The sequence below is a fragment of the Mobula hypostoma genome, chromosome 1, assembly GCF_963921235.1.
Source record: "Mobula hypostoma chromosome 1, sMobHyp1.1, whole genome shotgun sequence".
NCBI lineage: Eukaryota > Metazoa > Chordata > Chondrichthyes > Myliobatiformes > Myliobatidae > Mobula > Mobula hypostoma.
Window position 1 is genome coordinate 53,396,800 of NC_086097.1, and position 16,495 is coordinate 53,413,294.

At 41.3% G+C, this 16,495-nt stretch overlaps 1 protein-coding gene across 1 annotated transcript in view; it reads right to left on the reverse strand.

Moving 5' to 3' along the window:
- Positions 1-16,280, reverse strand: part of LOC134347036 (phospholipase DDHD1-like) — a 65,710-nt gene extending 49,430 nt beyond the window's left edge. The window contains exons 1-2 of the mRNA XM_063049050.1: positions 15,676-16,280; positions 3,125-3,298 (exon numbers count right to left, since the gene is read on the reverse strand). Of these exons, the coding sequence (XP_062905120.1) occupies positions 3,125-3,298; positions 15,676-16,198 (697 nt within the window). The 5' untranslated portion in view covers positions 16,199-16,280. The remainder of the gene's footprint in view (positions 1-3,124; positions 3,299-15,675) is intronic.
- Between the last annotated feature and the right edge of the window lie 215 nt (positions 16,281-16,495).

Sequence of the window (16,495 nt, forward strand, 5' to 3'; positions counted from 1 at the left end):
GTCGTCATAACAGAGGGGTAGGTGTTCTAGAGCCAGGTGGTACCTGCTTTCGAGCTTTTGCATCTTATGCCTGATTGGAGAAGAATGTTCAAGATAGGTGGGGATTTTGATTACTTTGCTGCTTTACTGAAGCAGTGAGGAGTATAAACAGAGCCCACAGAGGGCAGCCGGTTTCCATGATCTGCTGAGTTGTGTTCACAACTCTCTGTGGTTTTTTTGCGATTACTGGTCGAGCAGTTGCCTTACCAAGCTGTGAAGCACCCAGATAGGACGCTTTCTATGGTGCATCGACAAAAATTAGTAACAGTGGATGGGGACGTTGAATTTCTCAAAATTCTTAACCAAACAGAACCATTGACGAGGTTTTATGCCGGTTGATGTTAATATGGTTGGAGCAGGACAGACTATTTGTGATGTTCACTCCAAGGAACTTGGAGTCTCATTCTCAGCCTTTCCCTGACCTTCCTGAAATTCAATTGTTTTCATGGGTCAAAGTTCAAAGTAAATTTATTACCAAAGTACATATATGTCACATATACAACCCTGAGATTCTTGTGGGCATACTCAATAAATCCACAAAATAATAATCATAATAGAATCACTGGAAGACTGCACCAAATGGGGGATTCAACCAGTGTGCAAAAGACAATGAACTGTGCAAATACACAAAGAAAGAAACAATCATCATCTATCTCTGATCATGTGCTGTCGTGTCGTATGACATGGACGATCAGTGGTGGGGGAGAGCTTTATCCGTGATGGACTGGGCTGCATCCACTACTTTTTGTAGGATTTTCTGGTTTCCTCCTCCTGAACTCAATAATCAGCTTCTTGGTCTTGCTGATACTGAGTGAGAGGGCACCATTCAAGCAAATTTTCACTCTTCCTTCTATATGCTGATTTGTTATTGCCTTTGATTTGGCTTAAGGCAGGGGTGTCATCAACAAACTTGAATATGGCATTAGAGCTGTGCTTAGCCATACAGTCATAAGTGTAAAATGAGTAAGGCAAGGGCTAAGTACACAGTCTTAAGGTGCACTTGTGCCCACGGAAATTATGGAGGAGATGTTGTTGCTAATCCGAACTCTCTGAGGTCTGCAAGTAAGGAAATCAAGGATCCAATTGTACAAGGAGGTACTGAGGCCAAGGTCTTGAAGATTATTGATAGTTTTGTAGGGATGATAGTATTGAATGCTGAGCAGTAATTGATAAAAAACATTCTGATATATGCATCATTGCTGTCCAGATGTTCCAAGGTTGAGTGAAGAGCCAATGAGATGATGTCTGTTGCCGACCTGTCGCGCTGGTAGGCAAATTGGAATGGATCTAAGTCACCTCTCAGTCAGGAGTTGATATGTTTCATCAACAACTTCTCAAAACACTTCATCACTGAGGATGTAAGTACAACTGGACTACAGAGCATGATTTATGAGAAAAGATTGAGTGAGCTAGGGTTTTTCTCTTTGGACCAAAGGAGAATGAGAGGTTACTTGATAGAGGTGTACAAGATAAATAGGAGGTGTAGATAGAGTGTACAAAGACTTATTCACAGAGCAAAATGGCTAATACAAGGGGGCATAAAGGAGGAAAGTATGGGGGAATGTCAGAGATAGGGTTTCCTTTTGCAGAGAGAGGTGATTGCATGGAATGTGCTGCCAGGGTGGTGGTAGAGGCAGATACGGTAGGGACATTTAAGAGACTCTTAGATAGGCACAAGCATGTAAGAAAAATGGAAGGTCACATAGGAGAGAAGGGTTAGGTTGATCAAGGAGTAGGCTAAAGGGTCAGCACAACATCATGAGCTGAAGGGCCTGCACTGTTCTATCTCCCCGGCAGCAGTGATCCCCATCTCTTATATGGTCTGACACATGAACCATACATCAGGCAAGTAAAGATACTGGAATAATGCTACCAGTTCTGTCTCCACAAAATCCATCAAGCTTACTGGATGGATAGGTGAGTCAACTTCCATGTTCTTATATTAAGATGCATTGCCATAAACATGTGCTTAGATAACACAAGTTCAAACTTTCAGACACTTTAATTTTGTCGATTTCCTTCTATATAGAGAGCCAACCAGTTCAATATAAATCCTAAAACAAAGATTCCTTGCATCAAGTGTAAAACTAGAATTTAATGTTATGCTAATTTATGATCATGAATTGATAATTAAAGTGTAATTGCTACTAGTGACAGTTAAAGCAAGAATACTACTAATTGATACCGTAACCTAGGCACTTTCGACCCAGAGGATCAACTCATGTGAATAGTCTTCTTGACAACAATTTCAGGTTGAAGAAGAGGAACTAATTTGTTGAGAGCTGGGTTAGGAAGCCATTTAACATAGTGCGTGAAAGTTAACACCATTAAGCATACATGTCTTCAGTACACCCCAATCCAGCACAGTACACAAAGATTGCAATGATTTGTGAATTGGTCTTTTTTTTTAAAATGGCAAATCAATGGATTAATATAAATTTCTAAAGAAATTCAAGAATTTCTCATCTCTACTTTCAGATTTATAAAATTATTGAACTACAAACTTGTTATATTTCTACCATTGTCCTAGGGCTTTGAGTGGCAAGGGAGCTTTAGCTGAGAAACCAGTAAACTAAATTAGTGAATCAAGAGAAGCCGGCCAAATTACTGGCCCAATAGGGTAATGAAGTCTGGAAGTCTGCAATCCATTTGTTTGCACTGGTGGGGGGGGGGGGGGGAGAGAAACAAACTGGAAAGGATGTTAGGACATAGAGATTATGATTTTCCTATTTCTTAACAATATTTTGTCAGTTAATAAAACAAGGCAAGAAAGTAAAGTTATTTTTGGTTAAAAATCAATGCGGGTTATATAAAGCCACATTAAAAAAAGAAAATAAATTCTATTTCACTAGTGGATTATACTAAGCTACAATTCACATTTGTTGCCCTGTGTGGCTTTTAAAGTTTTACAGAAAACGTCTAACCTCATGGAATATTCAAAGGTCAGGACAACAACTTAAATACAGTAATTTATAAAGATTGAATGATTTGTATAGTCAAATAGCAAGCATAAATGAAAAATCTCTCTCCATTTCCTTCAGAATGGATTATGAAACAGGAAATAGGATTATAGGCTTTGCCTTACCATCTTTACTGTCCATAGATTTAGCTACATCCAGCTCAAATATATCCTGGATCTGTTGACCCCTAAATCGCTTTAGGTGTTCAGCTTCTATCAGATCACTGTCTTCCTCTTCCAAAGGCTGCCAGGTACCATCAATAAACCATTGGCCACGCATGACTAAAATTTTATCTGGTTCTACAAAATCAAACAGTACAGATATAATTAATAAAAATTTCAATAGAAACATGGTCAACAAAGTTAAAGAAAAAAAGATACAAATTTTGCATGCCACAAAACAAACTTAACATTTTTTTTCCTTAGTTGTACCGGAACAAGCTGCAAATTATTACAGATGTCTTTACATGGCTGTTTGATCTGAATGACATCTCCTTGATTTCCTGCATCTTTCATGCTAAAAGGACAATGGAAGAAAGAAAAGTAAAAAAGGAAAGCGATCGAAGGGGAATCACCAACCAAACTGCACTGTGTATTTCAAAAAATAGCAGAATAGTCAGTACAAATAACCTTTCTGTTCTAATCATTCCATTTTGATTTTAATGTGTTTGTAATATTTCCACAAACTATAGCAAGAGGCCTAAAGCTGCACTGCTTCAATTTATCATTAAAATTTCTTCCTATGTTCATGACAAGGTATATTATTTTAAATATAAGGGTAAGAAATGACTTTTCCATATATAAAAGTGCAAACTGGCGATCCTTTGAAGAATAATCTTCCAAAACATTGTTTCCTGATAAGAGGATTTTAAACTATATATACCATGTGTGGATGAGCTATCTTTCATCAACCAATGCAAAAAATGTCATCTTCAGATCTTTTCCTCAATATGTAGCATGGGGAAATTTGAAAGAGTGAGCTTCAGAACTCAGTTTGCAGATGCTTTGTAATGAACAGTATGCTGTAAGATTCTGCATCTTGGTACATGTGACAATAATAAACGAATGCCCATATTGTCTTTTACAGTAGAATTTTAAATTTTGGTGGAGAAAGATCAGTAACAGAGAAATGCAAAGAAACTCACAATACTGTATTATAAAGTGCATTAAAGGAGTATACAAATACTCAAAAATTGTGAATATTAAAAATCACAAAGACGCAAGTAAAACAATCACTAAATTTGGAATCAAATTGAGGCTGACGAAATACTTGCAAAAATTACATATTAATGGCAAAGACAGAAAAGGAATTAGCAGCAGGAGCAACATAACAAAAAAAAATGTGAATGTTCCAAATAGGAGAAGTAAATAAGTAGTGCAAAAAGACAGCAAAAAGAAAAGTACATGGGTTCATTGTCCATACAGAAACCCGATTGCAGTGGGGAGGAAGCTATTTCTAAAATTTTGAGTGTGTGTGTCTTCAGGCCCTGTAGGTCCTCCTTGACATAGCAATGAAAAGAGGGCATCTCTCGGGTGATGGAAGTCCTTGATGACAGACCTTGCCTTTTAGTAGCATCACCTTTCGAAGAGGTCTTTGATACTGGGGAGACTAGCACCCTTGATGGAGCTGGCTTAGTTTGCAACCTCCTGCAGCTTTTTCCAAGTCCTGTGCAGAGGCCCCTCCATGCCAGTCAGTGATCCAACCAGTTAGAATGCTCTCTACGTTACATCTGTAAAAATTTGCAAGAGTCTTTGCTGACATACCAAGTCTCCTCAAACTCCTAATGAAATATAGCTGCTGTCGTGCCTTCTTTGTAATCCCATCAATATGCTGGGCCTAGGATAGTTCATCAGATATGCTGACACTCAGGAACTTGAAACTGCACACCCTTTCCACTACTGATCTCTTAATAAGGACTGCTGTGTGTTCCCTTGACTTCCCCGTTCTGAAGTCCACAATCAATTCCTTGGTCTTACTGATGTTGAGGGCAAGGTTGTTGTTGCAATACCATTCAACCAGCTGATCAATCTCACTCCTGTACGTTTCCCCGTTACCAAATGAAATCCCGGCAACAATAGATGGCAAATTTATATATGGCATTTGAGCTGTGGCAAGCCACACAGTTATGGGTGTAGAGAAAGTAGAGCAGTGAGCTAAGCACACATCCTTGAGGCTGATTCTCAGCAAGAGATGTTATTTTTGATTTGCACCGATTGTGGTCTCCCGATGAGGAAGTTAAGGGTCCAGTTACAGAGGGAAGTACAGAGGACTAAGTTCTGGAACTTGTTGATTAGTACTGAGGGTATGGTGGTATTGAACACTGAGGTGTGACCAAAGAACAGCAGCCTGATGTTGGCATTGTTATTGACCAGGTAACCCAAGACAGAGTGGAGAGCCAGCGAGATTGCATCCACTTTAGACCTGTTGTGCCAATAGGCAAACTGTGAGGGTCCAGTTCCTTGCTTAGGCAGGAGTTGATTCCAGCCATGACCAACCTCTTGAATCACTTCATCACAGTAGATGAGAGTTCCACTGGGCAATAGTCATTGAGGCAGCTCAGCCTGCTCTTCCTGGACCCTTTTTGAAGCAGATGGGAACCTTTGACAGCAGCAGTGAGAGGTGGAAGATGTCCTTGAACACTCCTGATAGTTGGTTGGCACAGGTTTTCAGTGCCCTACCAGGTACATCAAATCAATGGCTATGATCTGTGCCAGTCTCTTTACATATTAACAAAATATTTACAAATTTATATTTTGCTTTTGAATATCTCGTTATTTATAGCAAAATGAGAATTTCTCCTTAGCCCAATTTGAAAGGGGTTCTGCGAGAAGACAATTAGATTTGCAAATTAATCAACCATGAATGAATAGTTATGTAAAAATGTGTGAAACATAGAAACACAAATCTACAGCACATTACAGGCCCTCCGGCCCACAATATTGTGCCGACCATGTAACCTTCTCTAGAAATTGCCTAGAATTTCCCTACCCTCTATTTTTCTAAGCTCCACTTACCTTTCTAAGAGACTCTTAAAAGACCCTATTGTATCTGCCTCTACCACTTTCGCTGGCAGTGCACTCTCTGTGTGAAAAACTTACCCCTGACATCCCCCTTGTAAAAGCCCCCTACTTCCAAGCACCTTAAAACTATGACTTCTCGTGTTAGCCATTTCAACCCTGGGAAAAAGCCTCTGGCTATCCACGTGATCAATGCCTCTCATCACCTTATATACCTCTATCAAGTTACCTCTCACCATCCGTTGCTCCAAGGAGAAAAAGCCAAATTCACTCAAACTATTCTCATAAAACATGCTCTCCAATCCAGGCAACATCCTTGTAAATCTCCTCTGCACTCTCTCTATAGTATCCACGTCCTTTCTGTAATGAGGTGACCCCAAGATCTCACTGATTCTCCACACTGCCAAGAGTCTTACTATTAATATTATATTCTGTCTTCAAATATGACCTACCGAAATGAACCACTATTGAGAAATACCTTGCTAAAATAGAAAAGCTTTCAATATAGTTTGATATTTAAGAAATTTTCCTTCTTTCCTTTTTACTTCCAAAAACAATTTCTAAGACGGTTGGGTACACAGATAGGAATGGTTTCAAAGTGAGACAAGAATGGATAAGCATTTGGTCAGCATGGAACAGATGGGCCAAAGGGGCAGCTCCCATGCTGTCTGACTGAAATAAATTCAGACATTGGTAACAAATGCACATTTACTTTTGTTAAGTTGCAGTATCCATCTGGTGAATGAGAATTAAACTTGCCATTAAAAGGTCTTAATCTTCACCTTTTCATGTGCATACCAGTTTAACAAAAAATATAGATTACTACCAATCCCAGCGCCAGTGTAAACTAACTTTTATATGTGTGGGTACTCTTGAAGTATTGTTCTTGAACACTTTTAAAATGCCATTTCTGACTGTACTTTATAAAATAAACTTTCACTGAATATGCATTTCCTTCTATGCTAACTTGACTTTGAATTAATAACATTCATACACCGTTATTTCTCAGTCATTATGCTCAACTTTTTTTATGCTCTAACAGTGAAAATGGATTCTGCTTTCCCCACACCCCAGAAGATTAAACTAACACACGTTTGGTAAAAAACAGGACAAGAAAATTTGGTACAATTTTTCTTATTTGCCTTAAAGTTAGAAATCCAAGGTGAGCTAGTTAATTGGATTGAAAGTTGGCTTGGAAGCAGGGAGTAGTGGTGGAAGGATAATTTTCTGATTAAAAGCCCATGACCAGTGGTTAACATAAAAATTATTGCTGGTTCCTTTACTCATTGTAAAACTTATGAGTCTTTCCCAACCAGAAGCCCTGAATGAACCAAGCGATCTGTAATCTGCTAAGGGCCATATTAGTGGCGTTCAGGTCTAGCGACCAAATCAAAAACAAGAGGTCCAGAGCTTTGACCTCTGGAAAGCCATTTCACATGCAGAGTGGCATGGAATCACAGAAAGATGCTCGATATTGTGACAAGGCCGAATGCCATCTTTTCCTATGAAGTAAAACCAAGAGACATACATGAAAACAGGTTTTCATTCCTGGATGAGCTCAATGCCTTTTATGCTTGCTTTGCCCAACAAAACATGGAGGCACCTTCATGAACTCCCACAGCTCCTGAGTACCCTGTAATTTCAGTCTCTGAGGCTGATGTGAGAGCATCCTTCGGGAGGGTGAACTCATGGAAAACATCTGGTCCAGATAGGGTACCAGGTCGAGTATTAAAGACCTCTGTTGATCATCTGGTTGGAGTGTGCACTGATATCTACAACCTCTCACTTCAGCAGTCTGAAGTACCCACCTGCTTCAAGCAGGTCTCAATTATACTCGCACCCAAGGAGGTAGTAAACTGTCTCAATGACTATCGTCCAATTACAGTTACATCTACAGTGATGAAATGCTTTCAGAGGTTGGGGATAAAACATACCAACTCCTGCCTGAGGAATGGCTTTGATCTGCTCTTATTTGCCTATGATTACAACAGGTCGACAGCAGATGCCATTTCATTAGCTCTTCACTCAACCTCGGAGCACCTCAGCAGTGAAGATGCCTACATCAGGATGCTCATCATTGACTACAGCTCTGCATGCAACACCATCATCACCTCAAAATGTATCAATAAGCTTCAAGACCTTATAGGCCTCAGTACCACCTTGCGTAACTGGATCCCTGATTTCCTTACTTGCAGATACCAATCAGTTTGAATTGGCAACAACATCTCCTTCACAATCACCATCAGTACAGGTGCATCCGATGCTGTGTGTTTAGCCTCCTGCTCTACTCACTTTATACTTATGACTGTGAAGCTAAGAACATCTCCAATGCTATATTTAAGTTTGCTGATGACACCACTGTCTTAGGCTGAATCAAAGGTTGTGTGATAAGTCAGCATATAGGAGGGAGATTGAAAATCTAGCCAAGTATTGCCACGACAACAACCTCTTACTCAATGTCAGCAAAGTGAAAAAGCTCATTATTGAGCAGAGGAGGAGGAAATTGGAGGTCCGTGAGCCAGTCCTCATCAAGGGATCAGAGGTGGGAGATGCAATCATTTTTATCATTTCAGAGGATCTTTCTTGGGTCCATTACATAAGTGCAATTACAAAGAAAGGGCAGGAGCATCTGTATTTTCTTAGATGTTTGCAAAGATTCGGCATGTCATCTAAAACTTTTTGACAAACTTCTATAGTGGAGAGTATGTTGACTGGTTGCATCACAGCACGGTGTGGAAACACTAATGGCCTTAAACGGAAAATCCTACAAAAAGTAATGATACAGCCCAATCTATCATAGGTAAAGCCCTCCCACTGTTGAGCAGATCCATCTACAAGGAGCGCTGTCGTAGGAAAGCAGCACCCAAAGACCTCCACGCACCCTTTTCACTGCTACCATCAGGAAGAAGGTACAGGAGCCTCAGGACCCACACCATGAGGTTCAGGAACAGTTATTACCCCTAAACCATCAGGCTCTTGAAAGAGAGGGGATACCTTCACTCACCCCGTTACTAAACTGTTCCCACAACCTGTGGACTCACTTTCAAGGAGTGAAAGTGCTATTTACTGTTCTTTTTTTCTTCTGTATTTGCACCATTTGTTATCTTTTGCACGTTAGTTGTTTGCCTGTCTTGTTGTGTGTGGTGTTTCATTGATTATATTGTGTTTCTATGTATTTACTGTGGATTTCCTGGAAGAAAAAGAATCTCAGGGTAGTGTGACAAGAATACACATAGATTAAGATGTTAGCTGTCCTGTGTGATCAGCAGTTGGTCTGCCACCTGTCTTCAGGAGAGAGAGAGAGATAAGGAAAACAATGGAGCAGCATTTGGAGATGTGTAATGAAGGGACGGGGGGGGGGGGGGGGAGAGAGAGAGTAACAGAAGGCGGGAGCTGTCGAGAGCGGCTCCCCCTTTGAACCCTGAACTGTCTGAAGTGATGGACAGGCGATACCCCAGCAGGGGGATAAAAAGGGACAGGTTCGCTAAGGCAGGACACACACGACACCCGAGGTAACAAGACCCTGGAAGCGGTGCGTCTCTCACAAGTCGGTGGAAAATACTGGGCCATAAATGCACAGGGTGGAAAGGCACGATTGGCGGGAACCTGGTGTGTGTCCACCCTTGCCTGGGTGCCAGGTTCAGTGCAGGGAAACAATCGTATCTGGAAACGGAGGGGTCACGGTCGGTGACCTCAGATGACATCACAAAGGACTCGCCCGACAGCTGACTGCGAAGGTCTGTGTGTGGAAGCCGTTTGAATATTCATTCGTTTTTGCTCTCTCTCTCCTTCCCCCACACTGTCCAACTCCCACGGCAGCGATTACTGCGAACTGAACTGAACCTTGCGTCACTTTGAAACTGGTCATTTGCCCCTAGACAACGATAGAGCTTGATTGATCCTGTTATCTGAATTCTCTGTACATGTATGTTTATCATTGCCGAACTGTTGCATTCATTATCCTTTTGGTTAGAGTACTGTGTTGCTTGTTTCTTTAATAAAACTTTCTTAGTTCTAGTAATCCAGACTCCAACTGAGTGATCCATTTCTGCTGGTTTGGCAACCCAGTTACGGGGTACGCAACAGTAGTATGTAGTGACATACATGTACTTCGTTAATAAATTTATCTTGAACTTTCAACCTTGAACATTAATGACTTGGATGTGAATGTAGGAGGAATGACACAGAAACTGGTGAAGTTGTGGATAGAAAGGAAGTTGTCTAAGGCTACAGCAGGATACAGCCTTGTAGTTGGAAAGCTGGATGGAATATTGGTAGATGGGATTTAATCCCAACAAGTACAAAGTGATCGACGTTGGAAAGACAAATAAGGGTATGGCACATGTCATTAATGGCAGGCCACTCAGTCATGTTGATGTACAGAGGGATCCAGGAGTCCTAAGTTCATTTTTGCCTAAAAATGGCTGCACAGGAAGAGAGGGTGATGAAGAAATACTAACCTTAAAAGAGCAGGGCATAGAACTTAAAGAGTTGTAACTTTACAAACACACTGATTACACCGTACTTAGAGTTTTCTGTGCAGTTGTAGTCGACACACTACATGAAGAGTGTGACTGCAGGAAGTTCCAAGGTGATTGACAGGATGGAGAGGGATTAGATTGGCTATGCTCATTTTCCCTGTAGTGAATGAGATTGAAGGGTGACTGATAAAAATGTATAAGATTATGAGAGGTATAAATAGGCAAGATAGTTTTAAACATAAGGTAGGAGATCTAAATGGAATGAGGGATAATTTTCTTTCTCTTCTTCCACTCCCCCCCCCCCACCCCATATAGACTAGTTGGTATTTGGATTGTGCTGCCACTGGAAATAATTGCTAAGTTTAAGAGGCATTTAGTCAGACACTTGAATAGGCAAAGCATTGGAGGATGCAGGGCAAATGGGATGAGTGTAGATGGCCAAACAGATCTACACTGCCATAGTGGGCTAAAAGGCCCATTTCTATGCTGTACAACTCTAAACCCTGAAATGATAAATAACAAGATATAATAAAAAACATACAGTATAAATTCACACAAACAACAGGAATTCTGCAGATGCTGGAAATTCAAGCAACACACATCAAAGTTGCTGGTGAACGCAGCAGGCCAAGCAGCTGCTTAGCCTGCTGCGTTCACCAGCAATTTTGATGTGTGTTGCTAGTATAAATTCACAATTAGGAGGAAAATTACTCCAAAACAGCAATTCAAGAAGAAATGCTTCCGCCAAACTTGGGTTGTATCAAAAATGAGCCTCTGCAGAATTATGAAATGTGATTTTACAATGACTCATTGAATGAATTTTTCAGCCGACACCAATATTGCAACCTTCACTTGACACCAATTTTGTACAGCACAATAAAATGAATGAAATAATTTTGAAAGCATTATAAGGCTGTAACAAAAGTAGCAATTTCCAAAAGCCTCAATGAATTTACAGCCAGAGTTACAAGCAATTTTGAACACCATGCACTGCTGTTAGACTCTTAACAGTTACTACATCAAAGGCATTACCACAGCATAAATGGGTTGATTAACGAGTCAAAAGAGCAAACAAAAATCTGATGCGCTTCCACAGGAGTCTTCAGCACACTTACTAAAATGTGTTAACACTTATTTACATTTAAAATGGGATGATAATTTAAATATTAAGGGTATTGAAAGGTTATCTACTGTGCCAAATAAATCACCATTAATATCTGACCTGCAAGCACACTGATGTTACAGAGACCAGTTTGGGGCGAGCCATTCTGTTTAAATAGCTGTACAGTATACTGGATGACAACAATTTTACCATGCATATGCTTCAATTATTTATTTAACTGTTGCAAATTTCTTCTGCTGAATGTAGTCATTGAAGCATGACACCATCTCATGGATGCATTACTTTGTCTACCTCTTTACTAATTTTAACAAATGTTATACAGGACAATGAACATTGCAAAACCAGTTACATAGTGCAGCTGTTGTGGGGCAGATAAAAACAATCATTTGTATAAATTACAATGGATAGAATAACTCATATTGTATACACTGACAGTGACATTTTCAAAATTGTCATGTCTTCTGGCTCAAAATGAAAGAAACAGTTCAATTCCCTATTAAAACAGAATGGAGTGCCTTCACATAGAAGACACTCCATTTTGTTAAACAAAAATAGTTTAAAAATTAGTTATTTACGTACTAACACAATGTATTCATATTTTGCAATATTTAACAAATCATGAAAACAAAAATGGTTTTGAAGTCAGAAGTAAAAATCATTGAAGAACATTTACTCCATTGTCAGACAACAAGCATATTAAAGAAAAATTCTAGTTGCATCACGGCCAGTGTGCTTTTTTTAAAAAATACGACGCTCTCTTGGTTATCTTCATAGTGGTCCATAATTTTCTTCAGATTCAGATTAATTGTGACTATACACACCCACATCAATTTCTCACTAATGGGTTTCCAGCATTATTTTCTATCTCTTATCTCTTACACATCTTATCCACCCTTAATCGTCTCCATTCTCATATTTCAACTCATCTGAAACATCTCTAACATGCACCCATCCTGACAATGGCAAAATCTTAATCTCCCCTGTAGATGGCAGGTGGCTTCTTATTCCCAAATTTGAAAGTATCTGGGATGGCTGTACAAAATCTTTAATCACAATTAAACTACCCCCTTCCCATCCACATTTGCCATCTTAGTCTCCGTGTACAAGTACTGTACTTATGCATTTTAAGTCAGATTTCACACTAACAAGTAATGTATAATGGTGTCTTTTACCAATTATACTTGATCTTCTTTAGATTCTGTTTTAAAAAGCATGGCAACAGCTGAAGGTGCAAATTTGGAATAGAATAGTAACAGAAGAAAAATTAATCTAGGATTTGACTCAACAGGAAAAGCAAGAGTACATCTCATTTAATCAAGAGCAAATTAATTGATCATGGGCTTAGAATGGAATATAATGGTAAAATTCAAACATAAATAAAGAGGAAAAGGCTGGATTAAGAAACAGTGAGCAGAAAAAGATGGAAGGATAAGCTAGCCTGATGCCTTTGGTTGGAAAATTAATAGGCTTGCTTCCTGAAAATGCCCATCCCTCTTCTTTTCCTGTGGCCACAATTACCAGTTGCAGCAGCATGGCTCCAATCAAGACCTGGCTGCCACGACCATCCTGCAAGAGGCATGAGCACTGATGCAGGACCAGGAAAAAGGTCGCGATGCCACGACCATCCTGCAAGTGTGAGCACTGGCTCAGGACCAGGAAACAGAGAATATCTTTCATCACTAGATTTAAAAAATTTAAATACACTTATTTTGTAAAAATGTACTTAAATGTGACTCAAACTAGAAATTAATCAAGAAATAGTGAGTTAAAGTAAAATAAAAATTAAATAAAACTCCTTTTGAAAACCAGTGCCTGTAAAGCCATTGAAATGAATAGTCTCACTTTGAATGCCCATCACTGCTGCCACAAATCCAAGGGACTGGATGTGTTGACTTTGACTCTTTAGCTCATGTCACTACACCTCATTGCATCTCCAGTCAAAGCAATCCTTCAGCCTCCTCCCACTGTTAATGTGCTTACAATCAGATTCCTTTAAGGATTAAAGGAATCTTTTAAGATTAAGACATGTGTTTCTCAATCAGAAGTTGATCCAAGGATTATTTTGTTAATCCCTTGAGTTGTTGTCACCGTGGCCTATGGAACATTGCAACCAAAATTGATTGTTTTTCCCAGTTCCCCTTTCATTGACTTCTCACATCCAACAAGTCCACCAATCATCTGTGAAATTCAGCAAATCTTCTACAAAGCCTTAAGGATGCTTAAAGACCACCACTGAAGTGTGCTCTACGTAGGTGTTTGTTGTCCTCGCACATCACCTGCACCAAAACTGCTGATCACTGGGTTTCTTTCACCAAACTATTTGTTACCTTTAATCACAGTATTTAAGTTTCTGTTCCTTTTCTTTAGATTAAGCAAAATTTCCCCATCTCCATGCATGATTGTTTCCTCCAGTTTGAAGCATGCAATGCAGCTGTTTTCAAACCTTTCCACCAAAGATGAACAACAAAAAAAACTTGCTGGAGAACTGTTCCCTCAGCAGTTTGTATTTTTACTCCAGATTTCAGTATCTGCAGTCTTGTATTTCCAAAATAAAACAGAAGTTATACTTTTACAATATGGCAAGTAATTGCACTTAGACCTAGCAGTAGCGTGTTTATCGGAGTCAAGTATGATATTCTCCTGAGGGGTTGTCTATCGGTGGTTGTGGAAGTCGATCTGGGACCCACGTAACGGGGATGTTAATGGAGAACATCTGTGCGTGACTTTAAGGTGGAGAGGCTGATCCACAGGCAGTCACCTCCTGGTCCTTGACAGACTGGGACCAGGGTCCAGTGGCATGGAATGCAAGACAACTGAGGACTCTTCACTGCTACTGCCCCTTCCACTGCCTTTGCTGCCGTCGTGATGTGTCATCATCTCCCGCCAGCTCCACTGTTGAGGGTTTGGTTAGATCACTCCGTCTGAAACCTCCTCCTTGACCTTACTGTCGCAGGTAACCCTACCAGGAGCCAAGTGCCAGATGCCCAAATTCCAGACAGCATTGCTCTCAGGATCTCACAAGCCTCCCCACCACGACAAGGTGATGATTCCTGGAAGAAAGACCATAAGGCACAGGAGCAGAAGTAGGCCATTCAGCCCATCAAGTCTGATCCACCATTCAATCATGGCTGATTTATTTTCCCTCTCATCTCCATTCTCATCCTCTCCCCGTAACAGTTGACATCCTTACTAATCAAGAACCTATGAACCTCAACTTTAAATATGCCCGGTATTTGGCCTCCAGAGCCATCTAAGGAAATGAATTCCAGATTCACCACCATCTGACTAAAGAAATACCTCTTCATCTCTGTTCTAATCCAACATCCCTCTATTCTGAGGCTGTGTCTTCTGGTCCTAAACTCCTGAAAACTAGTTCCTGAAAAGTAGATGGTGTCCAATGCTTTGTTTTTAAGAAAGGTATCAAGGACAGACCAGGGAACTACAGCTCAGTCAGCTCGATGTCAGTAGTGGGGAAATTACTGGAAAAAAATTCCAAGATCTACCATTATTTGGATAGATGGAGTGTGATTAAAATGAGTTGGTATGGATTTGAGAGTGGAAAATCTTGCTTGACAAACCTTGTAGAGATTTTTTTTGAGGTGGTAACCTAAGGGGTATTACAGTGGATGTTGTCTATTTAGCAAGGCCTTTAACAAAGTCCTGAATGACAGACTGGTCTGTAATGTTAGGTCCATGGAATCCAGGGAGTTAGATTGATTCAAGATTGACTGGAGAGTTTAGTCCCAAACCCTCGATGAAATACATTCCAGAAATTATAACAACTCTGATTGAATGCCTTAAATGTTACATTTGTAATTCAGGTACCCTTAGAGTCAAGCAGGCGAGTTATCGCATTAAGCAAAAAAAGACAAGTACTAAGCCGGCCAAGCAGTATCAGTGGGGGCAAAGAGATAGACCTAAATCAGTTTTTAAAAATTGCTCCGGAGTTCAGCATCGGCAGGTTTAACGGAGGCCATGTACTGCTTACTGCACATTTGAGAGGCACATTTTTCTGTAACAAGCAAGTGGAGTTCATAAGGAGAAGCAATACTTACGAAGCCAATACACGGGATAACATTCCTTGTCTATCACGTTGACTTCATAGAGACCGCCGCGGACACACACGGTGTCGAGAGCGGGTCTGGCTGGATCTGACGAGCCAGTCTTGGCGACAAATTCGGTGTATTCTCTGTACATGAGCTCGATGCGCAGCGAGTCGTAGCCGATGAAGGGTTTCCAGGTCTTGCGATCCTCCTTGTAAAACCAGCGCACCTCCTCGGAGCCCAGCTCCCCCACCACGTCGTAGCGGTGCCGGATACTGCCCGAGTGACTGCGCTTGTGGGTGACCGAGATGTCGCTCTCGCTGAAGTCCACCTCCCCGCTGTCCAGGTAGGGCAGCGACGCCGCCGAGTCGGCCGTGAACAGGTCGAAGTTGGTGCCGCTCAGCGAGTGATACATTTCCAGGCCGAGACGACCCGAGCGCCGGCGCTGATGAGGCCGAGGTGAACCGGACGACATGTGCGGAGACGGCGGCTTGTCGCCGTGCTGGGGTGGTGGTGGTGGCGGCGGCGGCTCCATCCTGCTCCTCAGACACTAAGCGACGTGCGGAGGCTGAGCCCTAGCCTACCTCGCTGCCCGTCATGAAGGCGGTGGCGGTGCCGTGCCGTGCCGGGGTGGGGTGGGAGGGGCAGAGCCGAGTAGCCCGGGGTGGGAGGAGTGCACTGCGCCGCCCTGCCCTGCCCTGCCCTGCCCTGCCCGTCCGGCTTTCCCACTCGGAGGCTGACACCGCTCCTCTGCTTGGGCTTCCTGTGCGCTCAGCCCGCCTCCGCCTGCGCCTGCAGAAACCGCCCCAGCTCCATCATACCCCCGCTCCTG